Source organism: Rhinolophus sinicus, linkage group LG18 (genome assembly GCF_036562045.2).
Source record: "Rhinolophus sinicus isolate RSC01 linkage group LG18, ASM3656204v1, whole genome shotgun sequence".
NCBI classification, from domain to species: Eukaryota; Metazoa; Chordata; class Mammalia; order Chiroptera; family Rhinolophidae; genus Rhinolophus; species Rhinolophus sinicus.
Window position 1 is genome coordinate 14879933 of NC_133767.1, and position 27885 is coordinate 14907817.

The 27885-nt window shown below is 38.9% G+C and overlaps 1 protein-coding gene across 4 annotated transcripts; it reads left to right on the forward strand.

Annotated features, from left to right (window-relative positions):
* Window positions 1-1102: 1102 nt before the first annotated feature.
* Window positions 1103-26050, forward strand: MEIOB (meiosis specific with OB-fold). 4 transcript variants are annotated; one of them, XM_074322943.1, is made up of 14 exons: window positions 1103-1182; window positions 5301-5377; window positions 6987-7044; window positions 9091-9222; window positions 11532-11604; window positions 13906-14101; window positions 16222-16322; window positions 17275-17327; window positions 17417-17512; window positions 19837-19938; window positions 21117-21270; window positions 22950-23133; window positions 23857-23943; window positions 25644-26050. In XM_074322943.1, the coding sequence occupies exons 2-14, from the start codon at window positions 5309-5311 to the stop codon at window positions 25752-25754; spliced, it is 1416 nt and encodes a 471-aa protein (XP_074179044.1). In that variant the 5' UTR covers window positions 1103-1182; window positions 5301-5308; the 3' UTR covers window positions 25755-26050. The 4 variants fall into 4 exon arrangements, with proteins under 4 accessions (XP_074179044.1, XP_074179043.1, XP_074179046.1 ...); XM_074322942.1 differs by having other exon boundaries at window positions 1106-1303; XM_074322944.1 differs by having other exon boundaries at window positions 1127-1227.
* The last annotated feature ends 1835 nt before the right edge of the window (window positions 26051-27885 follow it).

Sequence of the window (27885 nt, forward strand, 5' to 3'; positions counted from 1 at the left end):
TCTTCGTCAACACGTATTATTTGTTGATGTTATTTGATAATGTTATTTGATAGGTGTGAGGTGGTATCTCATTGTGGTTTTGACTTGCATTTCCCTGATGATTAGTGATGTTGAGCATCTTTTCATATGTCTATTCGCCCACTGCATGTCTTCTTTGGAGGAATGTCTCTTCATGTCCTCTGCCCATTTTTTGATTGGATTGTTTACTTTTTGGTTCTTGAGTTGTATGAACAGGTCAATAATTTAAATAATGCAACACTTGGACAGTAGTAGGTGACAAACTTAATGGATTTAGTTGTTGAATCTTAACTTATTTGTCCCTGATTAATACTCTAACAGAAATTAGTTTATAAGTCATTAGGCTAAAAAGATTCCCAATGATAGTAATCAAAATCATGAAGAGCTGGCAAGTGTTTTGTCAGGTTCACCTAAGTCCAATAGTTAGCACATCTAATTATATGTGCAGTCTATATTTATATCTGACATGATATAAATAGTATAATCAGGAAAATATCTTATTAATCTATAGTAGCAGCCTGGCCTTCCTCGCACTCCTTTAGCAGGTAACCAGGGTCCATATCCAGCACCTGCCCCGCCTTCTAAAGCCCTATCAGCAATTGTGCTCCTGTTTTTCTTCTGCGAACTTTCTTTAATTGAGTCACATTCAATATAAGAAATAATAGAGATCCCTGCTACACTTTACCCACTTTTCCCCACTGTAACATCCTGTAGGATCACAACTAGGTTACTGAAGGGACACAGCCCACCGTCTTTTCCAGATTTCTCAGGTTTTCACCAGCACTCGTTTGTGTGTGTAGTCAGCTGCTTCACTTTCTATAGCAACGTCCTCTGCATCTGACATGTTTCCACAGAAAAGACCCCGAGCACCCTACTGGGTCCCCGCTGAAGTTCTCAGCGCCCCGGACACGCTCGGGACCCCGGGAAAGAAAAGAAACGGGAAAGAAAGGAAAGAAACTGGTTCCCCGGAATCTCCCCTCTCACCCCGAGGACCCAAGGCGGGTAGCGGCGGTCCCCAGGGCGGCCAGGAGAACGGGGCGGGGCCGGGGCGGAGCCTGGGCGTGTGGGCGGAGTCGGAGGCCGGCGCGCGGGGCTGGGCGGGTGCTAACGGTCGCGCGCTGTGCTTCGGCGGTGGTGGTTGCGCACCTGCGCTGTGGGCTGAAGGTGCTGTGGAGAAACGCTGGCCGGGCGGCGAGGCGTCGGTGCGGGGTGGGCCACCTTTCAGGAGCGAGGAGCGGTTAGGCAAGGGGAGCGCTCCCGGGAGCGGCCGGCGCTCACGGCTGAGGTGAAGGACCCGCCGTGTGGCGGCGGCGGGTGGCGGGCGGCAGCTCCGGGCCGCGGCGTCCGCGAAGGGGGCGGCCTCCCTGCTGGGGGCCGCGGGCGGGGCGCGGTGGTCGTGAAGGCGAGGCGCGGCCCAGATCTCGGCCTGCCCTCTGCTCGCCCGTGACACCGCGCCGCGGGGCCCGGCGGATTGGGGTGTGTGGGACCCCGCGGCTGTGAAGTGGACAGACGGAGGTCGCCCACGGTCAGAACCCCAGGGGACAGCGTCCTGTCCCGTGGGACCGTGTGGAACGCGTCTGTGCGCGTCGAATGAATGTGCGCCGACGGAAGCGCCCGTGTCGTCAGTGCAGAAGAGACGCGCGTTCCACACGGACTCCGGATACTGTTGTCGCGGGCGTTAGGCTTCCGTCTCGGGCTTGGACGTTCCGTGGGTCTGAGAAACGCGGCAGGACACGTGTCCACGGTGACAGGGCCCCTAGAAGCCCCCTCCCCCCACCCCTGGCCACCCCATCCCGTGAGGGCTCCACAGGTTTTGCCTTTTCCAGGATGTCACACGGCTGGAATCATCAGAATACATTTTCAGACAGGGAGAGTCTCATGTCACCGCGGGGTTTCAGAGGGACCCATGTTTTAGGTCCCCGTCTTAAAGTGGTTGGGGGGGGGCTTGTCACCTCTATAAAGTGCAAACGTGGGCATGAAATGATAAACTTCAGGAAATGGTATTTGAATGCAGCTATTGCAGTTTTCTTTTTCTTTGAAAGCAGCGTTTAGTTACAAACGTGGAACCTCCTTTGAAAGGTTACTTACGAGGGGGCTTCTGTCTCCGTGACATGGAGTTCTCCAGTGGGATGGCCAAACAGCTGAGTTCTCTAATGGACACCCCAGAGTGTGTGCAAATCAGCTAGAATTTCATAATGCAAAGCCTGCTTAGTTCCCATTGATGGAGCTGGAGTAAAAATGACCTTTTCAAATTGGGTTTATAGAGACAGTTGAACGAAATTCTTCCCCTCTTGAACGGAACTCTTCCGCGCTGTGAGAAGGACCAATTTTACCAAAGTTTGTCGCAAAATCTGTGGTTTGTGATGAGAGATTGGGGAGATTTCCATGTACAGAAATGACCACAGAAAGAGGACTTCTTTGCAGTAGCCTAACCCCGCCGCAGTCTATAGAATAAAATAGGAAGTTATAGGAACATCATCCCTGAGCCCCTTGAAAGCTCCACTTGTCTAGAATAGCCAGATATAAACCGTAATTTAAATACTTGATATAAATGTAAATCTAGTTAACTAAAATTCTATCTAAAAAGCTCATTGTAGCAATATCGTTCTCAAATTACAAATCAGATTGATTTTAGGACTCATTCATTTAGTCAGCAAATAACTGGCAGCTACTATGCACGAGGCATTAAATTAACTAGGCCCTGTAGGACACAATAGGGGACAAGATAAGGGACAGCTCTGTCGTTCATGGAGCCGACCTTCTAATGAAGGAGAAAGACAGTGCACCAGCAACAATTATGAATTCGGAATGCTGAGCGGGGAAATAGAAGCTGGATAGTAGGAAAGGCTTCTCTTTGAGACCCAGAGAATGCTGAGGAGCCTGTCTTGGGAATCTGATGGTGAGATTGGGGATGGTGTTCAAGGGAGAGGGAACAGCATGTGCCAAGGCCCCAGGTCCCACTTGAGGAAAGGAGAGCAGCCAGGTGACTGGAGAGGGGTTTCCCCGGAGGAGAGTGATAGGAAATGAAGAAGAGACAGGCGGAGGCAAGATCAGCTGGGAATTACAAGACTGTAGCAAGGAGTTTGGATTTAATTTAGTGTGCAATTGGGAGAGTTTTAAGCAAGGGGGAGACGATCTAAGTTTGTAAAGAATTCTCAGTTGTGTGAAGAAGAGATGGAGGAGGCAAAAGTGGAAGCAGAGAATGGTAAGGCCAGAGAGATGGGGGGGAAGTGATCAGATTCAAGAAATAATTAGGAGGGAGAATTGGCAGGACTTGGTGAGGATTGTTTTGGATCTGGGCAGTCAAGGAGAGGAAGTGCCTATGATGCCAGTGGGCTCTGGGCCAGGCAGGAGGTTGCCTTTCAAAAGTGGGAGGAGGGCTCAGAGCTCAGGGAGGGAAATTTAGGAGACCTCGGTGGGGGGCTGTCAGAGATCATCACGGTGTATCTCACGTCTGTAGTGTAGAGCCAGCCTCCTAGCAGGCACTCCACAACTATTACCTGTGACATTGCCACCATGTTACCTTAACTCGATTAGTTCCATCACCGCCACCTCTTTCTCTCCACCCTTGTTAAGGACCTGGATCAATGGCCTTGAGGCTGTACACATCTGGTCCCACATCTGGCCCTCTGTTTTCATTGCTCCTCTCTGAGGCCCTGGGTGGGCGACCAGCCCCAGCTTTACCCCAACCTGATTTGGGGTACATATCAGACACTCAATACACTAGGTATAAACCAGGTGATTGCAGTACTCTAGGTGAGGAATGACTGAGTCTTGAGCTGAGGAGATGACATTGGCGATGGAGAAAAGGAAACATATTTAAAATATGCTGGGAAAGTAGGAGGGACAGTAGTTGCTGATGAACGATCTCTGTATTACCATAGTGAGCTCTTTATTTCATATTAACTTTGTCAAAATGTCCAGGGAGAGAAGCAAGTTGTCATTTTTGTTTGTAGACAGACACCATGTATTTTGAAGAATAGTGGAAATTGAAGGAACTTCAAAGAGTTCATGTGATATCACGTAAGTCAGGGACCAAACCACTAAGGGGTAAAAATTTGGAGAAGTCAGTTAGTATGTAGGTGGGTAGTGTTTTTATGCATGATCCAGCTACTGAATCGTTCATCCTCTCCAACCTCAAGTGTCTGGCACTTCCCAGACTCTCAGCTAACGCTTGTTGATTGGATGGATGAATGAATGAATCTGTCAAGGTTTGGCAAGTGTTTCAGAGACTGAAATTGTATAGTGCGCCAGATCAGATCAGACCGAAGAATGAGTGGGAAACTTAACACTGCTTAATTCCAGGTTGTTTTTACTGGCACCAAAAGGCCTTGAATGCAGAAATCATTACATTGGATAAGAATGAAAAGCAGTGTTCTTATCTGTTGAGAGTCTGTGAACTTCTAGGCACTTTACATATATTATTTAGAATGTTCACAACAACCCTGTAGGGTAGATACACATAATCCACATTTCATGGATGAGGAAGTTAAACCTCGGTGATTACAAATTAATGGCGCTAGAATTCAAAATCATGTTTGACTAACTTCCCTGAAATTCATGTGTTATGGGCATGTCTTGAAAACAAAGCTGTAGGTGAGGGCATTTACAGTTAAAGAGGTCATGTATTATGACGAGACGTCGAGTAAGTCTGCTAGTTTGGTGTAGCTGGCAGCTGTTACTATACTAGAACCCTTTATAGTGATAACACTGAGGGACAAGCCACCATTTCATTCATTTGATATTTATTGAGTGCTTTTTATGTGTAACATAGCATTGAAATACACACATAAAAATACATCATCTCTGCCCCCATGAAGCTTACCATCTAAAGGTGAGGTTCAAGTTATTCTACCTATCCCTACACACAGTGTAACCAAATGCGTTATTTGAGGTATTTACAGTAGAGTTTTGCTAAATTTTTAGAAGTAGACTTTATGCTAATATTTAAATCCACAAGTGTCCCATTGAATCATCTTTCATCTGAAACTAAATTTTTAGGGTGCTCAAAAATTGTTACATTTTTCCATTTTTGGAAAATGAAGTTAAAAATGGAAACCTAACTATATCATTCAAAATAATAAAAGGACATTTTGAAACATGTTTTTTATAAGTTGAATCTCTATTAACTTATATTTCACTGTTGTAATAAAACTTTTCCCCAAAGAATGAGTAAAATATCAGTGCTTTCCTAAATAAATTCTTTTTTTAATCTTGGAATTTTTCCTGGTTTATTTCAGTTATTTAATTCATGCATCTAAATTATATTTTCTAAAATGCAGATAAAAGTATGGCAAACTTCTGTGTATTGAAGACTTTCACGACACTTTCAGATCTATGTCCAAATATGGCTAATCTGGTAGGTTTCAATGATATAGTGGTTCTATAATGAAATTTTGTGTGGTTATATTACATTATGTCAACATTATTGATTTTTCTGACACATGCTTGAATAATTGACAAATATACAGGTACTCATTGCATTAGTATAATTATTAAATATTAAGTACCCCTAAACTTCTTTGTATTTATGCTGGCTAAATGAAAATTAGTCTTTCTTTTGTGTATACAGTAGGAGATTGTAGGTATGACTAGCAATTGTCAAAATGATCCAAAGTTTATTTGTATTATTGTAATTAAATATTTAATAACCACTCCCCATTAGTACTGTAAAATTAAAACATTTTTGTTCAGCAGTATCTATTCTCTAATCAAATTATCCAAGTGATAGACTTAAATACTTGCCATTATTCTGCTTTTATGACATAAAGGAGTACAACAAGTGTATTTCTGAAATTCATTTTTAGGGGAGGGGCTGTGGGGGAATTCAATCATTTCAAATATACCAAGACTGTTATTTATTTAAAAGAAATATTGGTGGAATCATCTAATAAGGTGAGGAACTTACTGTAAAGCAATTGTCGTACCCCCTTACATTCCCTGCTCCTGAGCAGTCTGCTATTTACATTTTGCATTTGCAAATCAGATTTTTAAAAATGGGATAAATTTATATGTAACTAATAATTTGCAACCTTAAAAGTTTATTAATGTTAAAAATAATCATTGCTGTTATAGTTTTTCTTAAAAGTTAAACTATTTGCTAATTGCCTCTTCAGTTATAAAGTTTGTCACTATTTACATTAGTTGTATTTTCCTACAAAATTCAGTGAGATCTGCATGCATATGAAATTTAAGAAATAATAGCAGCGTGTCTAAGCATAATAAGACTAGCTATTAGCTCAGCTAGGATATGGCATCTTAGAAGCTTGAATGTATTTTAATTGTAACAGATTATTACAAGGTTAAAATCAGTTGCCAGAATTAATATAAGTTTAAGTGTATTCTTTCAAAAAAAGGTAATTATTTTTATTTCTTAAAGCACTTTTTAAATATTAAATCTTTCTTTAGTAGTCATCAAAGAGAATATTAAAATTTTAAGGAGATGTTAATATCTTTAACGTTTAAGATCTAGACTTGAGAGCTTAGATTTATTAGCAGCAATATACAAGTTTGGTGCAATCTAATTTATATTACTGTCCAGCATGTTTGGATTAAGAAGCTAAGCAATTTTATGTGGATTGTTAGAAAACCTTATATAAAAGAAAGCTTTGAAGACCATGGCAAATTAAATTGCATTATACATGTGCTTTGAATGAATTCAGTAAGGATTGATAGGATAGGGCAGTTACTGTGCTCCACCTAGTGATTGAAAATAAAGTAGAAACATACTAAGTATTAAATGATTATATTTGTAATAGCAGTTAACTGTCTTATTACTTTGTACTATTCCTTGTGGAATTGAACATTTATGAAGTTCTTTTAGATGTTTGTCTGGAATAAATACATTTAAATGGTTCCTAGTCCAATATGTTTGTTAGAGCCAGTAAAATATAACAAGTCCATGAAATTAAATTTACCATCTACATCTGTGTTTAATATTCATCTTCTGTAACCTTTTTGTTTTTCAGAAAATAATCGGTATAGTTATTTGGAAAACAGATGTGAAAGGCTTTCCAGACAGAAAAAGCTGAGTTCTGTTTAACTCTTTGCTTCATTTTTCATCAATCATAGCTTATTACTACAACAAAATATATTTAAGTGATTAAATTTCTCATGCCTGTTTAACTCCGTAAGAGCAATGGCTGTGTTCTCTATTGTATGGTAAAGTACTCAATTTAAGGCTATGTGTGTGAGGACATTGAAATCATTTTTTATGATGTTATTTGGTGTTTCTCAAACATAATTTTAAAGGCTTGTATATACAATGCCAAAATAGCTTCTTAAAGTGGTCAACTCATTAATGTGTATCAATGTGTATTATTGCGTACCTCCACTGTGTAAAGCGTAAAGGTAACAGAGGGCAATTACAGTCTCATGTCATCTTCAGATATCATAGTGTCTGAGAGTGTGGCTAGATTGACTAAGGTCACTTAGTCACTGAGTGATCTCAAATCTGTCCTATGTACAGCTGTGAAATTGGGATAAATAGAGCTGGTGTGAGAATTGAATGAGTTCATGCCTGTAAGGGTGTGTAATCCATAGTCAGAACTCCATGTTAATTATCACTTTCAGCCTAAGAGATACAGGTACACAGGTAAATCTCAAATAAGACAGAAAGTGATAAGGCGGAAGGTTTCCAGCAGAGATAATGTCATGATAAAGTAGTGTTGAGGGAGAGAAGTTTGACAGCAATATCTACATATTTACTCAAACAACCAGACAGTTCAGTGAAAAAAATTCATCTTTCACTTGTGGAAAAAACAGTTTATTTTGGCTTTAGTCATTCTTATTGAGTTGGTTGAACTGTACAAGAGTTTTAGGACTGTGGAAACATAATCCAAGACATAAAGTTGGATTTTAAAAATCAACTCACCTTCGAATTTTTGTAGTTGACATGCAAAGATACAATATAGAATGCGAAAACTAGCAACTCACTACTATTAGCTTTTAAAGTGTCAGTGGTGTTTATTAAAGGTTACAGAATAAGTGCTTATACTGCTTGAGGAATCAGAGCTCTAGTCAGCCAGCCAATAATTTTGGCAGAAGACATTTTGTATGAATCACTTGAGTAATTGTGACCGTGTTATTTGACTCAAGATACAGTGATAGGTACTTTAATTTTATTACATATAATATTCTGTTATTATTTTTGAGGTAAATAGCAAAAACGTCATCTCCCACCCATACTCCTTTGTGTCTTCACTTTACTTTATCATAAGTAATTGGAAGTACCACTTGAATAGTTTGAGAAAGTCTACATGTCTGTTTTCTAAGATCTAAAAGGAATAACTTAAAGTGTATGAATTAGAAAAAAGACATTTAAATATTTGCTAAAATTACAACAATGAAATACATTTTCCACCTATCAGGCTGTGAGGGTAGGGAACCACTTGTGTAGTATTTGATGACTTTTTATGATTACATGTACAGTATTCTTCTTTTGAGAAAATATGCTTACTGACTTTAAAAAACATTACACAAATAACATATAAAATATAATTAATACTTTTTCATTAAAAATTCAAGCAGTACAGAAGGTCATAGAGTTGAAAAGTAAAATTCTTCATTTAACCCCCAACTCTTCGCATCCCAGTCCCCATCCCAAAGGTAAACACTAATTACAGTTCAGTACATATCTATAATATGTTAGGTTGTATTACCTTTTTAATTAGCAAAAAACAGTAGAAATTTTATTTTGGAAAGAAATGTACTGACCCCTAGTGGTGTCATTTAGTAGCTCACGTTTATTTGTTTTCAAATAATTTAGATCTGAATTTGACTTAGGTTAAAACAGTAAGAGAGAAATGGAGAATCTAAGCTAACATCTGGATGGTCCAAGACTATGTGTCATTTCCCTCCAAAAACACAGAGAACTGGGGAAAGGGAACAGAGGGATCAATAGTGAGATGATTTTCTGGCAGCTTTGAAATTCATAAAAGCATAATTTATTACAGAATTTTATTTCAAATAATATTTTATACTATATGTTTGAGAATTTTATTATCATAATATTTGTTGAAAACTATAATTAAACATTTCATTTGAAAACTAAAAGCATTGGTTTTCCCTTAGATATTGGGTCAGAAAGGTACACTTTCAGTTTCATCATTCGTGATTCACCAACCCATTTTGTAAATGCAACATCCTGGGGCAACGAAGATTACATCAGATCACTTTCTGACAGCTTCAGGGTTGGCGAGTGTGGTAAGTTGGCATTGATTCTTAAACTGTTTCTATTATAGTATTATTCCTGTGATATGTATGTGGTAACTACACTGAGGGAGTCAAAGTGAAATACAGTTGTCCCCTTATCCACAGGGGATAAACTCCAAGACCCTGATGGATGGATGCATGAAACTACACAGAGTACCAAACCATATATCTCTCTATCTATCTATCTATCTATCTATCTATCTATCTATCTATCTATCTATCATCTATCTACCCATCTCATGTTTTTCCCTTTACACACATGCCTATGATAAAGTTTAATTTGTAAATTAGGTACAATAAGAGATTAACAACAATAACTAATAACAAAATAGAGCAATTATAACAATATACTATAATAAAAATTATGTGAATGTGGTCTCTCTCTGTCTTTCAAAATATCTGATAACTGATCTGGTAATGGAGACAGCCACTAACTGGCGAACAGGTGGGGAGCATACACATCCTGGATACACTGGATGAAGGGATGATTGACATCCCAGGAAGGAGGGAGTGGGATGGCTCGAGATTTCATCATGCTACTCAGAACAGCACACAATTTAAAACTGATGAATTTTTTACTTCTGGGATTTTTCATTTAATATTTTCAGACTTTGGTTGACTGCAGATCAGCAAAACCATGAATAAGGGGAGACTACTGTAAGACACAATTCATAATTCTCAAGAAACTTATCAGAAAAAGTCAAGTGTTAAAAGAATAACATAAGGCACTCAGCATTATTTCTTGAAATATATTTTTACTAGGTAGCTTTATGATCTTTGATTTATTTCATATTTCAGTTTACATCGATCCCTATTGTTGCGATAATCATTTAATATAATAGGGCTGCTAAATAGATTTTGATAAAAGATGATATTTGAATTTTTAATGGATTTTAAGAAACTTTACTTTAATCAAAAATACCAAATCTTTTGCATCCTCTCCCCACCCCAGTATCCCTCTGACAGTGTAGCATAACAAGAACAAGGACTTGGAAAACGGATCCTAGTTCCAACATTTGTTTACATTGTGGCTTTGAGAAAATTTCTTAATCTTATTGGGCCTCAACTACAAGTCGATACCCTATATGTTCTTGTGAATGTTAAATGAGATAGTGTACCTACTATATAGAACTTAGTCACTCAAAAGAGGACAGCTCGAGCCTCATACAAGCAACAGGAAAGGACGTATACCAGCTCTCTTTCATGGTAGAAAAAAGAAGGGAAAGAGTAATGCAGATAATTAAATTACTCTTCTCCAATACTGCAGTATCAAGCAGTTATTTAGTTATTTAGTTATATGTTATTTATTTAGTTATTTAGTACCTAATCATATATTGCCTTGTACCTAATCATATATTGCCTTGTATTATTAACTTTCAGGGTTATATGTAGTATTTTCTCTAATTAAATAATAAAGTAATTGAATATATGGCTTCAAAGCAGAAAACTTTGCAGACTTCACAGGGCCCAGTACAGTTAGAAACATTTCTTGGATGAATGCCAGAATATTAGTTATATGGAGCTAAAGGTATATTTTTGTGTTAAAATATATGTTGTGAGGATGAATGAGATAAAGGACTTTAAAAAGCATAAAGTTGATGATTGTAAATCTAAACAGGATTTTAGTATGGTAGAAAAGTAGAAAAGATTACAGATTTTTTAATCTGAACAATTCTAATTCTAGCTCTACTACTTTCTAGATATAAAACCTCAAGAAAGTTAACCTCTGTGAGCTTCAATCTCTTTATTTGTAGAAAGGAAATGGTTGTGAGAGTAATTAGCAAAATAGAGCATAAAAAAGTTTAACATAGACCGTAAGAAAATAGAAACCCTAAAATGTTAAGTTGTGGCTTATTAAGTTGTGGAGCTCAAATCAGGACCCAGATTTTGCATTGCTTTTTCCACCCTATCACTGTTGCTTTTCGAGAGCAACTGTGAATTGAGTGAAGATCAAGTCCAGTGTTTGTTTTATAGACGGGCATGTTGTAATCAAATCAAATATAGAAGGGCATGTTGTAATCAAATCAAATATTAAGTGTAACTAATCAATAAAGTAATACTAATGTTGGTCATATATTGGGATTTAAACACAAAGCATAAGAAATGTCATCTGGGATCTAACTGGTGGTTCTACCCAAGATTCTGTTTCTCACAGTGACACAAGAAAATGATTGGGAAGAGTATATACTACCAACTCAGAAATCAGAAATAACATTGTAATGCTCATTATTATGTACACTTGTTTTTTATTTATCCTGTTATATTTTTATAATAGCATCATACTCTTCCCTCTGTTTTAGTGATAATTGAAAATCCCCTGATCCAAAGAAAGGAATTTGAAAGAGAAGAAAAATTCAGCCCTGCAACTCCTAGGTAAATATGTAGCACAGATAGCAACAAGCTTTGTGCTGGAATGATCATTACAGTGAGTTTTGTGCATCAGGTTAGCAGAGAGTTAACTAAAGGTGTATACTTCGATTTGAAAATTAGGATTTTAATTCTTCCTCACAATATTTATTTTTGATTATGAAATTTACTTTGATATAAGATCACATGAAAAATGGCTTTGTTTTTAGTACTTTGAGTCTCAGTCTTAGATTTACAAAGATTTGACTCTAGTCACATTAAAGCTGAACAATGAGAAGAAAAGATAAACCTTGGAAGTCACACATATATATATTTTCATATCAAGGCATAGCTCTATTCACATACTATCTGAGTTCAGGTTCCCTGGAAGCAGAAACTGGAGGAGGATTTTTGTGTGAATGATTTACTGAAGGAGAGCTCTCAAGAGCAGCCTGTAAAGATAGGGTGGGGATGTCGGGGAGCTGAGCAAAGAGGCAGGTTCAGCGGGAGCCCAGTCTCAGCCTGACTCAGGAGGGAGCTCTGGAACAAGAGTGGCACCTCAGGGAGGTACTCCCTGAAGGAAGGGGGCTGGGATTTTGTACACAGTATTTATTAATATAATACAAGTCATTGGCTGCAGTCTATCCCCCACTCCTGGGGGGTGGAGGAATAGGGTTATTCCCCCTTAAAGGCATTTCTGGCTGAGGGCAATTCTGGAGAGAAAAGTGAAGCTGGTGAAGGGCTCTGGGTAGGGTACCATGGGCTTTCCTACACACACACCTGCACCCATCTTGACCCTTTCCCACTGATTTTTCTGACCTCATCATATACCAGCCTCAAGTCTCATTTCTCCACAGCCACACTGAACTCCGAGCACCCTGGGCTCATTCTGCGCTAACAGCTTCTGCGCTTCCTTCTCCTCCCATCTGCTTTGAGTATTTATTTGTTCCTTCTCATTGAAGTGTCAGCTTGCATGTCACCTCCTTAGACTTTCTGCATCTACTGCTGTCTGTAGTAGCCCTTCCAGTCCACTACCAGGTCTTTTTCCTATGCTGTGACCATCAAAACCCCAATCACTATCCGAGATTATTCGATCAATTGTCTTGTTTGTCTCCCCCTCTCACACATGTGAACTCCATGAGATCAAAGGTCTTATCTGTCTTCTTCACCTCGTGCCTAGACTACAGCCTGGTACCTAATAGGCTCTCAGTAAATACTTATGGAATGAGTGAATGAATGAATGAATGAATGGAGGGAAGAGCACCCTTGGCAGAGGGAACTAACATGAAACCTCCTGGCCTTTTCCAGAACAGTTGATAGTGGGTTGAACCATATGAAATTGCTGATGTTTGACTATTTTTTGTCTAAAAATATCAATTTCATAGCTAGTAGTCTGATATGGCTGATTTAGGGCAAAGATAGGTGAGCAGCGGGAGAAGCTTGAGAGAGAAGCAGAGACACTTCACAGACAGCTTTGCCTTTGTACCAACTTCATTCCTTTTTGTCTTTGCTTGAATTAGATACATTTATTTTTTTCTATACCTGAATTTGTTTTATTTTTATTAGTTTCAGGTGTATAAAAACTACATGATTAGACATTTACACCCCTCACAAAATGATAACCAACTTCATTCTTTGGTGATGGTTAGCCCAGAACGTCTTTGAGCTGGGAAATAATGTATTCATATTTGTGGTTTAGGAAAATCGCTTTGGCTACCTAAGGAAGATAGTCTGTAAGGGAAGAGAGGGCAGTAGTTTGGGTGAGAAGTGATGAGGTAAACACCTAAAGCAGTAGGAGAGGAGGAGGTGGAGGAGGGTCTGGAAAGAGGCTCCATGGAGGGGACTTGGGGGTTGATTGGCTGAAGGGGAGGAGTGTCTTGATTTAAGTTCAGTGTTTTAATATTGTGCATGAACTGCATACAGAGCACCGCAGGAGTAGGTGAAGTGCAGCCCTTGATTTAAAGCACGTGGGCAGGGTGGTCAGTGTCATAGGGACACAGAGAACAAGCCCCTCTCCCCCAGTAGGTTAGCAGGCTTTTCTACCCTTATTTCAGAGAAGGAAACTGAAGCTGAGTCTTGGACAAAGTCAGACAACTAGTATGCTTAGCACTCAGGCTCAAATTGGTCCGCAAAATTTTTTCTTAATGAAGATACACCTTAGACAAAAAATATTTTACAATATTTTTCAATGTTTCTAAGAATAAAAAGTATACATTTTCTTAATATAGTCTAAATGAGAAGCAAAATAATTTAACTGTGAACTTGGAAGTATTTTTCTATTAGAAAATCATTTGATCTTAACTTTTTATGTGTGTTTTCACAATTTAGTGACTGTAAACTCTTGCTCAGTGAGAATCACTCAACAGTAAAAGTTTGTTCCAGTTATGAAGTGGACACCAAGTTACTTTCTTTGATACACTTACCTGTTAAAGAGTCTCGTGATTATTATTCATTGGGTGACATTGTTGCAAATGGACAAAGTCTCGATGGGAGAATTATTAATGTGCTTGCAGCTGTGAGGTCGGTAAGTTAAAACCTCAACAAAGTCAAGTTCAATTTGGCAGGGGAGTTTTATAACTTAATTTGTGTTTGGAGTAGTAATCAGTTGGAGTAAATTTTCCTCTGTATCTTGATCTGTAGTCAGTTGAATTAAAAAATGGTACCACTTCTCATTGAAGGGAAAGTAGCATTTTATCTGTGAAATGAGTAGCAAAAGACAACTGTATTTGAATGTTCCAAGCAGCACACACTCATAGATGATTCGCTAACTATCTGAGAGCTTTTCATACTTTGGTTAAACAGAACCGCAAATAGAAAGGGTCAGTTCAGTACTTGAAGATTTCCTTGAAGTTCCTTAAGGGGATGTAAGTTGTATAAATCAAGGAATCAATTCTGTGCTTGTTCTCAGAGCTGTCCTGAGATGGGGGAGGGAATGAGAATACCCACTGGACGGCAGAGGGGTCTGGTGATCTACTACAGGGAATCGCATGGGGGAAAGCAGGGCAGGACAACACTCCCTGGGGCTCTGGGAGGGTTTTCGCCATCAGTTGCATCAGCATCTCCCTCTTACTTAATTATTGCCCCAAGTTTTGAACTCTCTTGGACAGACTAAAGTTACTTGGCAGGGACTGAGAAGTGGACCTGAAAAGTAAAGTTTCACAAAATAAAGTACACAAAGAAAATTAAAGGGCAAGACCAGTTCCCCAACGTATGGAAAGCTGATTGTCAAAAGACATTAAAAAAACAAAAAGGAAATCGACTTAGGTACTTGTAGTTAATGTAATTGCTAATTGCCTTTCCATGTTGAATGACTAACCGATAAAGTGTAAACTGTACCTGATGACAAGCCCATGATGGCAGAGACCATGTCTGCTTTGTTCATCATCTCAGCACAATGCCTGCCGCACAGTGAGCACTCAATAAAATTCAGGATGGAAGAATAAACACCTTATGTGACAATCTTGAAAAGTAGGAGAAATCACTTTCTGGGCAATTTAGCTTCAATCTTACTTAAAAAGGCAGGATATGATCTCTCAATTTTCCTGCAATCCTAGATAACGTCATTATATTACAATATAGTAAGATTTTCTAAAACTCAGTTTGAATAGAAGCAAAAGTCTGCGACAGCTTTTTCCATGCCCCTCCCGCCACCTCCACCCTAATGAGTCTGGTACTTTCTTTCACAGGATTACATTACTTTCTTTTTTTCACCTCCTCCTCCCATTTTGCTTCCATGCGTCTTACATTTCCTTTCTTCATATTTTAATTTAACCTGTTCTCTCTTCCTTCTTGCCTCTGCTTAGGTCTTTTTCCTTTAAACGCCTTTTCATACAATTTTCTAAAGTGCTGTGCTATGGCAGACCTCTCTCCTCCTTTGGCTGTCCTTCCTCTGACTTTCTTTCTAGATCCTCCTCTTCTGCTGGCAGCTGTGAGTCTTCCTTCAGCTCCTTCCCGTGGAGCTCAGCCCTGCCAATAGATGCAGTGGTGCCAGTGACATAGGGGGCAGCCAGCTAATTGTCTGTGCTTGGGCCATTGCTGTGCAGCTGTCCGAGGCACCTGCTGTTCCATGTGAGAACCTCCTCTGGGGACAGAAGGACCCCTGAGTTCACCCCCGTTTCTATCCTCTTACCCCCAGTGTGGATCGAATCAGACAGTGTGTTAAAGCACTTTCCCATACATCTCTCATTTGGTCCTCACCTCCTTATCCATCTGAAGGCACAGAGCAAGTATTGCTATCCATCCCTGCGCTAGCAAGGTGAGGACACAGGCTCAGTGAGACTGAGTTCATCCCGTCACATGCACTCCGTGCCAGGCCCTGCGTTAAGCATGTGCTATGACGATATTGAAAATATATGTTCTGCCCTCAGTGAGTCCACATAGATGCCACCCAGGGGCTTCTCATGGAACATTTTTTCTGATATGTTGAAAAGATCCCACAGTCTTAATGAACTTAAAACACATATATCTGTATCTTTCTTCAAAGTGTATAACATACAACATCATCAAATATATGTTAGTATTCTTGTAATTTTGATATTTCCAATTTGCTGTTTAAACGGTAAGCATTTGAGTGTTTCCTTCGACAAATATTTAGATACCTCTACAGCTGTAGCTGAAGAATAATGATTTCCTTCTGTTTCTAAGGTTGGGGAGCCAAAATTCTTTACAACTTCAGACCGAAGAAAAGGCCAGAGGTGTGAAGTTAAGCTCTATGATGAGACGGAGTCTTCTTTTGCAATGATATGGTAACCTCCCCTGTCTGTTCCAAACTGAAATCCCTGCTATTATCTCCAAGACAGAACATTTCAGTTTTATCAAAAAGATGATGGAGTTCATATAAGGAGAAGAGTGATGACAGGAAAGAAATGGTATTTAAAAAACAAACCTTGCTCTCACATATTGAGTTATTACAGGCTGTGCTGTAAGAAGACCTTGAAATGAGATCTTCAGATGGAATGGGGTCACTCACTGTGACTGGCGTATGAGTGTACTCTGTTTTATAACAAACGGTGATTTGTTAGGTCCCACTGATAATGAACGTGCCAGACTTTCTGGGATTCCTTGGGTAATGCTATGGAGCCAGGCCACAGAAAGGTGATAGAAAAGCAAACGTTGTCGCAGGCGGGCTTCTGGGGGCTCCCAGGGTGTTGGTTGCCAGGCAGGACTGCATTCTGAAGCATTGCAGGGTGTAGCTTGGCATTGTGTAGACTCCAGATGCCTGAGTTCTAAGGATGGCACTTAATTTAAAATGAGCCTTCAAAAAAAAAAAATAAAAAAAAAAAAAATAAATAAAATAAAATGAGCCTTCAAGCCATCAAGTCCCCTGAGCAGTTTATCCATTGGGGGTGGGGGCTGGGGGGCCCTCTCTTAATGGTCTGAAACAGTGACTTTAAAGTCTTCAGACTTGTAGTCAATCAGTCCAACCTGCCTGGAGTGACCTGAGTAGTAAGAAAAGAAAGCAGCAGAAGTCGTTGTTAGAGAGGAAGGTATTGAAGAAATGATCCACCCGTAGTAGGTGTTAAACGCTCTGCGTAGCCTGGCAAAACGCAGGAGAAGCCGACATCGGTGCTTCAGCCACACGGGATAATTAACCCCAGACCTTAAGCCATTCTTTTTTGTTGTTGTTGTAAATAATGTGGTCACTGCCAGTTTTTTCTAATGTATTGAATTTTTATCACTTCTTTTTAAAAAATGCAGTTGGGATAATGAAGCCATTCTACTTGCACAGAGCTGGATGCCACGAGAAACAGGTATCATACTTCAATGATTGTGTTCAGTATTTATCATTTTTTATCACCCCCCATGTAATAATTTTAAAATGGCTTTTCCCCCCAAACAGTAATATTTGCCTCAGATGTAAGGATAAGTTTTGACAAATTTCGGAACTGCATGACAGCAACTGTAATCTCAAAAACCATTATTACAACTAATCCAGGTAAAAAGCTATCTGAAATTTCTTATCCCTTTGGAAATGACTGTCTCACACATTCCAGTATTTGTGCAGTGTGTTTAAGAATGAAAATGAAGCTTAGATTTCATTTGAATTAAAAGTAAAATAGTATTTTATATGACCTTTTACAACTTACAATGAGCTATGTCTTTCATATCTTTGCTAAAGAAATGTGAACATCCAGACTCATTTTTAAAGCATCAGCCCTTGTAGTGATTTTTTTATTTCAGACTGCTTAACCACTCCACCATGCTATATATAGCAATGGGAATTATAGAAATAATTTATTATTACTATTTTATTTTTCAGTTACAGTTGACATTCAGTACTATTTTATATAATAACATATAAGTTTCAGGTCCTTTTGATGATTTTTGAGAGATCACTGCTATTGATTGGATAACCTAAATAATTGACTATTTAAAATAAATTCAGTTTCATTGCATTTAAATAAGTTAGTGCTAGGGCACTGAGAATGTATGTGTAGTATCATTAGTTCATAACTGCAACTCAATGCCCAGTTGGCCCCCTGGCGTGGTTGTTGAAAGGAGGTATAGCTTATTCCAGCATGAAATCAGGGGAGCAGGACTTGGGGAGATGGGGGTTTGGTGCCTTTTAGCCCCCTCCGGGTGCTTTGCGGTACAGAGAGAGGTCAGCCCACCACTGCAGAAGTGTGCAGAATTCCAAGAAATGGACTCACCCTTCACAGTCTCAAGAAGGTATAAATATAATAGCGTGTCATTTAAAACAGAAGGTCACACTACTGGTCAATAACAAAGCACCGATAGTGACTGACAGCTATAAAGCAATTTTATATCTTTGACCAAAGCGTTATCAGAATTTTTAAAAATAGAAGTACTACTGAATTTGGCCTGGGGAAAATATCTAAATGATGGTTGGGTTTGTCTGTTGGAAAGGTTACCAAGCTTGACAGAACTAATTGTATCAAAAACTCAAGACTAAGTTAAGGAGACAGATATTCAATGGATATTGCACATTTGGCTCTGAAAACAGATTCAAAGGTGAAATGTCAAAGTGTTTGGAGCAATGCCCACATCATTAGAATAAATGCCTTATTCCTCAAGGAGAGTACTTGTAAGGGTACATGGATTTCAATGCGCTTGTTTAAATCAGACTTAGTTCTAATTTCCTACACCTGCCATTAAGACCCTCTGACGGTGTCAGCTTTCATCCTAGCCAGGAGGTTCAGGCTTCCTTTTGGCTTTCTGTGCCCTGAGAGTGTTCATCAGACAGGGAAGGCAGACATTCTGACAGTCCCACGTGACCCTGTTGTCATCAGAAGGCATCTTTACGGTGGTGTCTGTGCCACACTCTTCCTACCAGTTTCTGTCCCATGAAGCCCACTGGTTTGATTTCTGTGGCCCTAATCCAGCATCTGCTTCCCTCTGGTGTACAGAAATTCTCAGTGTTTCAAAACCGTTCATTCACTCATTAATTTACAAATATTTATTGAATGCCTTTAATGTGCCAACTACTGAGGTAACTTAAATCCTTTCTGCAGCAAGACAGGACACGAGTGGATGGTCAGTTGATGAGTGGAAAGATAGTCACTACATGTATGGGATACTGGAAATACAGAGATGAGAAGGGAAAATCCCTGCTCACAATTGCAGTCTAATTCTGAGAAAGAATAGTGATGGCTTAATGGGAGGAAGAAATGCCTAACTGCCCAGGGCTGTCAGGGTCCAAGCATAGTCAAGACAATTGGTAGAATGTCGCAGTGGGTGAGTGAGGGCTTTCAAAAGATAATCAGATGTGAGAGGCTCGGTGCCAGTGTCACATGAGAGCCCTTTTTTAAAATCACATTCTTGCCTTCTGGCACCCCATCTGACTATCCCTGAGAAGACTCACATCCCAAATTGAGGAGCAAGCTTTTCAGATAACCTTTTAAAAAAATTAAATTCTGATTGGGAAAGAAATACATACAAAATTCAGAAAATACATAAAAGGATAAAAAGGAAAACTAAGATCACTTACAATCTCACCATCCTGTAAGACAGAATCATTTCTTTGATATATATTCTTCCAGATAAGGTTGCATATACTCATATATGTACTTTTTTAATTGAAAAGAAACTGTTCCACATAGTTTTGTGAGCTGCTCATTACACTAACAATATCTGGTGTGTGTCTCCATGTTAACAGAAGGCTACTTCACATTGTTAATGGCTGCCTAATGTTCTATTTGATTGTCTTCACTTCTTACCATTAAAAATAATTTTGGATCATTCACAATTATTTAAAAAGTAACCAGTTTGCTTTTTCTTATTATGCATTTTCAATTTAAGATACACCAGAAGGTAATATCCTATTGAATTTTATAAGAGAAAATAAAGAAACAAATCCTCCGGACGATGAAGTTGAGAGTTATTTGAAAGAATCTATAAATTGTAAGTGACCTTTAAGTATCATTTGAAAATATAAAAGGCCAAAATATACCATATTCTTATTCTGTAATTGCTGTATTTCCACTTTTAAAAGTAGTTTAAAATTTTTGGAGCTTTCAATAAACTTTTGCCAATCTGATGAGAGCTTAAAAAGTGAGTTGACTGTCTTTTTCTTACTGATTTAAAAAAATTTTTTTTTAATCTTTTGTTTTTTAAATTATAGTTGACATACAATATTATATTAGTTTCAGGTGTACAACGTAGTGGTTAGACATTTATACAATATACGAAGTGATCACCCCAATAAATCTACTACCCATCTGACACCATACGTAGTTGTTACAATATTATTGACTATATTCCCTATGGTGTACTTTACATCCTCATGATTATTTTGTAACTACTGATTTGTACTTCTTAATCCCTTCCCCCTCCTATCTGGCAACCATCAAAATGTTCACTGTGTCTATGAGTTTGTTTCCATTTTGTTTGTTCATTTATTGTGTTTTTTGGATTCCAAATGTAAGTGAAATCACATGGTATTTGTCTTTCTCTGTCTGACTTATTTCACTTAGCATAATACCCTGTAGGTCCATCTATGTTGTTGCAGATGGCAAGATTTCATTGTTTTTTATGGCTGAGTCTTACTGATTTTTAAGAATTCTTTATATATTCTGGATATGAGTTTTTTGTCTCCTTATAGATTGTTAGCATCTCCTACTGTGACTTGCCTTTTCACTCTTCTAATGGCATTTTCTTTTTTTCTTTTTTTAAATTTAAATTTATTGGGGTGACACTTGTTAGTAAAATTACATAGATTTCAGGTGTACAATTCTGTATTACATCATCTATAAATCCCATTGTGTGCTCACCACCCAGAGTCAGTTCTCCTTCCATCACCATATATTTGATCCCCCTTACCCTCATCTCCCACCCCCTACCCCCTTCTAATGGCATTTTCTGATGACCATAAATTCTTCATTTTGATGAAGACTAATTTCTCATTCTTTCCCTTTTTTCCCTTTTTGTCCATTTATATAATCATTTTTAATATAGCAAATATAATAATTTTTCTGCTACTTAACTGAAGCTTCTACATGTTCTCATTTGAACTCAGAGAGAGAGAGAGAGAGAGAGAGAGAGAGAGAGAGAATGCTATAATAACTTCTTTTTATTTTTAGTAAATACAATAGTTGATGTCTATACAGTTGAACAATTAAAGGTAAAAGCTTTGAAGAATGCAGGAAAAGCTGATCCCTTCTATGGCATTCTTTATGCTTACATTTCTACACTGAACATTGATGATGAAACCACAAAAGTAGTTCGAAATAGATGGTAAGCAGCCAAATTACTTTTAGCAAATTCATTCTTGCAAGAAATAAAAAACAATTATTGTTAATAAATTTAAAGCTCTATAAAAGTTTAAGCTGTTCTTTGACATCACAGTGGTTATATATTTGAGATAAATGTATAAATAAATAACCTATACTGAAGTTCCCATGGTAAACTATTTAGATTCAAAGATTATAATTGCCTTTCAAAGTAAAATTTAATTTATTTTAAGTCTGTAGTCCTAAACTATAAAGATATGATATTGCCAGAAACTTTGAACTGGAATGACAAACTGCTGTTTTGTAATGTGTTATATATATTGGTTGTCACGTTCTATAGCAATGCAAGTTGACAGCATTTAAAAAAAATTATTTTCAATTGCATGATGAATATGATTTCCAACTTCTTATAGGTCAAAATATCTCCTTGCATAGAAAAGAAAACCCCCATAGATTTAGTAATCTTATCTAAAAGATGCTTGGCAAGAAACATCTAAAATGTTATTGTGAAAGTGTCCCTATGGAGTTTTATAATTGAAATTTTTATTGAGGTAATTCTAGGTTAACATGGAGTTTTAAGAAATAATACAGAGAGCACCCAGTACACTTTATCCAGTTTTCCCCAATGGTAACATTTTGAAAAACTATAACATCACATCACAGCCAGGATATTGACATTAATTCAATCCATTAATTTTATTCAAATTTTCCCAGATTGACATGCAGTCATTTGTGTGCACGTATATGTATGTGTGTTCATTTAGTTCTATGTAGTAGGTTTGTGTACCTACCACCATGGTTAACATATTGACGTATGCATTTATTAAACATTTTATGCTGTGTAAGGCTGGTGTTTATTTTTTGAAAAATAGTTTTTAAAAATGGAAACAATTTTTGTCTCCCTCATTTTTCCCTACATCTTTAATACTGATGTGTGAGGGAACGCGTCTACAATTTACTTTAAAGGTGATCAGTGGTGAGGTAAGCACCCACTATCTTCAGATCACTCCCTCTACTTGAGACATTTGAATTAGTCTTCCTTTATAAATTGGCTCAAGTAAGGCCTGCTTCAAAAATACGAAATAGCATGTAATTACCACCTAAAGAGAGGTGAACGTGTCACTAGCAGTACCAACAGCATTTAGGTGTGAACTTGGCCAACCCTAGAGTTTTTCAGTAAATGTACAGAAAACCTAGTACAGTGCCAATTAGGAACAAGACCCGATTCCTGCCCTCAGAACTCCAAGCCAGGGAGATAAGATGGACATACCTGCAATAACAAGGAATAGATGGGGCAGGCTATATATTGTCAGTGCTGAAGTTTCAGCTCTGCTGCTATTGGGAGAAGGGAAGGGGTAAGGGCTGGTGTGCGGGAAAGGAGGGCCCCTGCAGGGAAATGAGCCTGGGCAGGAATCCCAACCCCAGGGAGTGGGGGGAAGCAGGAGAGTCAGGAGTGACTTATCCCAGTTACACATGAATCACAAATACTGCAAGTGAGATTGACAGGGAAGGATGCACATTTATTCCTTGTAATTTTGTGTGACTGTCTTGTATCCTGCACAATGCTGAGCGCTCTGAAATTACTTACTCTTATTCAGACTTTTACATCATAATACTTCTGCTAGAGATTAGATTTGTCACTTAGGGACTTCACATTTTATCATTGTCTCTGTTTCTTTTCAGTTCGGGCTGTGGTAACATCGTAAATGAAGCGTCCATCACGTGTACAACTTGCAACAAAGATTCTTCGGAATTTAAATCTGTTTTTGCCAGCTTTGATATGCTAATAGATCTTACTGATCACACAGGTACCCTCCATTCCTGTAGTCTCACAGGGAGTGTTGCCGAGGAGACTTTGGGCTGCACGGTAAATAGAAAAATGGAAAACATGTTTAGAAATATTTCCAAATTGGATTCTCTTACCCCCAAAATACAGTTGTTTTGGTGAACATTTGATAGAAATCAATTCATTAATAAAGAAGTCTAGGGGAAAAAAATCCGTCTTGATTTAAACAAGATGAATAAATAATTACATATAGTATATTAAAATCATAGCTAATATTAATCGTCAGGAGTAATGACAGAGGCCTTGGGCCATCGTGGAGAATAAACAAGACTGTATTTTATAGTCTTGCAACAATGGGTAAACAACACAGTGGAGGCGCTTTCCAGCTAGGAGGTGGCTTTTCCAGAAGGAGGGTGTGGCTGTATCTCACCGACCAGCTGCATGTGTTATCCTCCATCCGCTGCTATCGGGTGGAAGCAGATACTTAGAGATTGGCTCATGCACTTGATGAAATGCACTCGTTTTTATTGTTAAAACCAGAACCTGAAGGTTACCGGTAAACCTCAGCTCCAAGTGGTTTCCAGTTTGTCAAAGGGAGTTTTCTGTGCCAAGCCTCCTGATTGGCTTCAGAGATTCAGTTTAGAGCCTTTCTCTGGCCTTGTTTCCTCCATCAAGAGCATTGCGCTGTAATTACTGTGAATAAAATTCCACTTTTAATGAGTAAGTTTGAGTTTCACATTGTTGTCAGTATGAGATCTATATATACTTTGGAAATATTTGTTTGTTTGTTTTGTTTCAAACCAGGTAAATGAGTTTCTTGCAATGACGGATGAACAGAAAACAGCCCTAAAGTGGCAATTTCTCTTGGAAAGAAGCAAAATTTATTTAAAAGTTAGTGTATTTTGTAGTACTATGTTATTCTATATATTCAAACCAAAGAAAATCCTAGAGTATGACCTAATAAATTAGGGAAATTTTTATTTTATTTTATTGGGGAATATTGGGGAACTGTGTTTCTCCAGGACCCATCAGCTCCAAGTTGTTGTCCTTCAATCTAGGTGTGGAGGGCGGAGCTCAGCTCCAAGTCCAGTCGCTGTTTTCAATCTTTAGTTGCAGGGGGCGCAGCCACCATCCCATGCGGGAATTGAACCAGCAACCTTGTTGTTCAGAGCTCGCGCTCTAACACACAGAGCCATCTCGCAGCCCCGGGAATTTATTATTTTTAATAATGCCCAATTCCCAGATGTGCAGACAGTTTTGACTACTGTAGAAACAGTGAAAGTAATCAGGTTTTTTCATCTAGCATGAAGGAGTTACAAATGACACCAAAGAAATAAGTCAACAAAGAATATATCTGGTAATGTTAACTCCAAGACAAGGCAGCGGGCTTTAGAATCAGAGCTGGGTCTGCTCCACCCCAAAACCCATGAGGCAATCTCACCTCAGTGAGCGGGACACAGCAGCACAGGCAGACACTCAGGCATGCTGAAATAGCTTTACTTACAGATGGAACACTGGCCTCTTCTACTGGGCCAAGTCCATTGCATCTTAACCCAGACAGAATTCATTTGGATTTCTATGAGCAGCAGCACCTGTGTCACTATCAGTTTCCCACAACCTACAGTTACAAAACAGCTCAGCCAGTGCCATGAAAGGTGCAGACCATGACAGTGAACTCAGACAACCTGAAAGGTGCTCTTGCCAACACCAGACCATGGGGAAGCATTCCACTGAAAGATGCCCGCTTATCTTTATTGCCCATTTCACAGTTTTCCACAGTGTTCGCTGATATTAGTACATATTCTTCCCTAATAAGTCTTTGAAATTAAATGGCTAGCTAATGTGTCCTTCCACTCTATAGCAAATAAAATGTTGGTGAAAGTGCTTGGTAATCATCAAAAATAAGACATCATTATTAATAAACTTCATCATGTTCCTATAGTCTAACAGATTATTACTACTACAGGGAAACGTCTGGCACAACTGGTAGTTGGAATACACTATAAGCCTTTTTTTCCTACATGTTGGATTTGACATCCCAACTTTCCTACCAGGGAGAAACGTCATGAAGAAAAATGACATGGAGTTTTACAAAATCACTGGCAGAAGCCAGATCTGTAATTTCTTTACCAAACTCTGCCTGAGACTTGAACTCTTTCTATCTTACAACTTTAATTGAAGTTTATATTAACATCTGTAAGCAAACCTCATTGCAGTTCTCTACTGCATTCTCTGCTGTGGTGATTGGTTTTCAATTTTATATACATGGTGACTTTTTTAAAAATTATTTTCTTTTTTCAGTGACAGTTGACTTCCAATATATTTTATATTAGTTTCGGGTATATAGCATAGTGGTTAGACATTTATGTAATTTATGCAGTGATCTCCCCAATTAGTCTGGTACCTATCTGTATACATGGTGATTTTTTTTTCTTGAAATTAAAGTTTATTGGGGCGACAATTGTTAGTCAAGTTACATAGATTTCAGGTGTACAATTCTGTAATACATTATCTATATCTCACATTGTGTGTTCACCACCCTGCATGGTGGTTTTTAAAACTTAACTCTCTTTTTTTTTTTCTCCCTACAGTTTTTTTTATCCCACAAAGCAAGGGGTGGATTGCGAATTAGTGTGCTGTCATGTAAGCCTGCAGATCCTGTTGAGGCAAGTAGGAACTTGTCTGGACAAGAAAATATTTAAACCAGATTATCATTTTAAGCTCTGGAAAAAAATACGAGTTTGAACCCCCCCCTTAAAGTAGAAAATGGGTTTGAAAATTATGGATAACATTGTATTTTGTTCAAATACGGTGAAAGTGTTTCTCTAAATTGTTATATTTCCTCCTGGAGTTGGTTTGGGGATAAGTCTTAAATCTCTCTCTCACCTGAGCTCATTTCTTAGAAGAAGGCTTTTCTACCAGCTTCGCCCTCTGTCTTCCCAAGTTGGAAAATGTTTGCAGGAATTAATAAACAAGTTTCACCTTTTCCACAGATCGATTTCTTGTCCTAAGCCTCTTTCCTCTTTCTCCTATTTCCCTGGAGAAAGATCAGAACCTCTAAAAATGACTAACCTAGAGCGTGGCAATGGCTGTCTGGTTTCCCGTGGCTGAGAGGCTCTGTCCGTGCCAGTGGGACAGAATTCCATGGGCAACGTCGCACATGACTTTCCTTCTCTGATGATACATTGAGGGCCACCCTAGGCTTGTGAAGACTTGCTGACTCGGGTGACATTTATGAGTCTGAACCAACTGGGAGACCAACTTCAAAAGTTCTATGAGCGGTGCTGAATCTCAGGAGCTTGGAAGGGTGGGAGGCCTATTGGGAGCAGGGAGGGGTCAGGTTGGGGAGGAGAGAGAAGTGAGGGCGCCTACCGGAAGCCACATTCACATCCTCTGTTAGTTAAGCAGGAGTGGGTGTCCCAGAGCACCGGAGATGGGGAAGGATGCCTGGCTCAGATGGTGTGTCAGGAGCTGCTATGCCAGGCCTCCTGGGGCCCTGACCTCTAGCAGCAGGTCCCAGAGTGCCACTGTCTGGGCCAAAGGTGCCAGAACCAACTGGGTTGCTACAGTCCATGAGCCTCAGCTGCTCTGGCTTTTTCACCACCGCCTTCAACTGCAAAACACAGGTGCTTAATATAGGCATTCCCCGAGTAGGCGCTTATGCAATTCCCAGTGTTCTGCACCTACAGCCCGTGGAACCCTAGCAGGAACAGAGGGCTCAGAGTGACCTCCTCACTGCTCCCTCAGTGACCTCTCAATCCACTGGCATTTTACTAAGGAGACCCCAGGCCCATTACGGGATGGACACCCAATTGCTTATTTTATCTGATGACAGGAATCTACAGGGCCAGGTGTCAGGCCACGCTGAATCAGAGGTATTGCACAAAGCTTAACTCCCGCATTTATGAAATGGAGATTACAGATTGGTCAATATCTAAATTTGGTTGTAGATTTCCCAGAATGCACACAACTCAAAGAAGTAAAAGGAAGAATATAAATGAAAACAGAAGTAAGAGAAAGAATATAAATGTGGGGAGAGATAGAACAGCAAATGTTACCAACTATTGAATCTAAAAAACAAACAAAAATTATTGAATCTAGTGAAGAGTATGTGGAGTTTATATTAGTCTTTCAACTTTTCAGTAGGTTTAAATTTATTCAAAATAAAAAGTTGGGGGGAAATGTACCTTTGGGTTCTAGGATTATTATGATTTTAGGAACATCAGGATTTGTGGGAATTGGTGAGTCTCTCAATTTTTGATACTTGCAGCCAAGGACTCTGTATGCTACACCTGCAGTGTTGTTGTCAGCTGTTTGTGACAATGTTTGTGCCACCACTGTGGTGAATACTGACCCCAGGGGCACCGTGTCCCACCCAAGGAAACTCCTGCCTTATATCTTTAGCTTGTTTTCAAGTCTGTTAGCTCGGTAGCCTTGTCTCAGTTGAACCTTGTATCTGCTAACTAGACTAATACACTCGAACCTTGATTCAACTCTTCTACTTCTGGGAACCCAGCCAAAGGAAATAACCACAAATGTGCTGATTCTACTAGCAAATAATTAGAAACAATCTCAATGGCCAAAAATGGACTGCCTTCAATCTGATGCAGTCACTGAAAATAGTACTGAGAAATGTGCAGACTAACGTGAAAAGATAGTCACAACATACAGTGAACAAACTAGGTTAGAAAATTGTGTGTTACAAGCAAATATTTTAAAAGGTATAATTACATCCAGATTTGGAAGAATGCACATCAAATGCTTAACTTTGGTTGGGTGGATGAAATTTTGAGTGTTTTGGTTTGTTTTGCTTACCCATATTTTCTAACGCTT

Excerpts from the sequence above, each read along its gene's own strand:
- MEIOB (XM_074322943.1), top strand. The coding sequence starts at position 5,309 with ATGGCAAACTTCTGTGTATTGAAGACTTTCACGACACTTTCAGATCTA. Across the intron at positions 7,045-9,090 it reads AGGCTTTCCAGACAGAAAAA|ATATTGGGTCAGAAAGGTAC; the intron begins GCTGAGTTCTGT and ends GTTTTCCCTTAG. Across the intron at positions 17,513-19,836 it reads CATTATTACAACTAATCCAG|ATACACCAGAAGGTAATATC; the intron begins GTAAAAAGCTAT and ends TTTCAATTTAAG.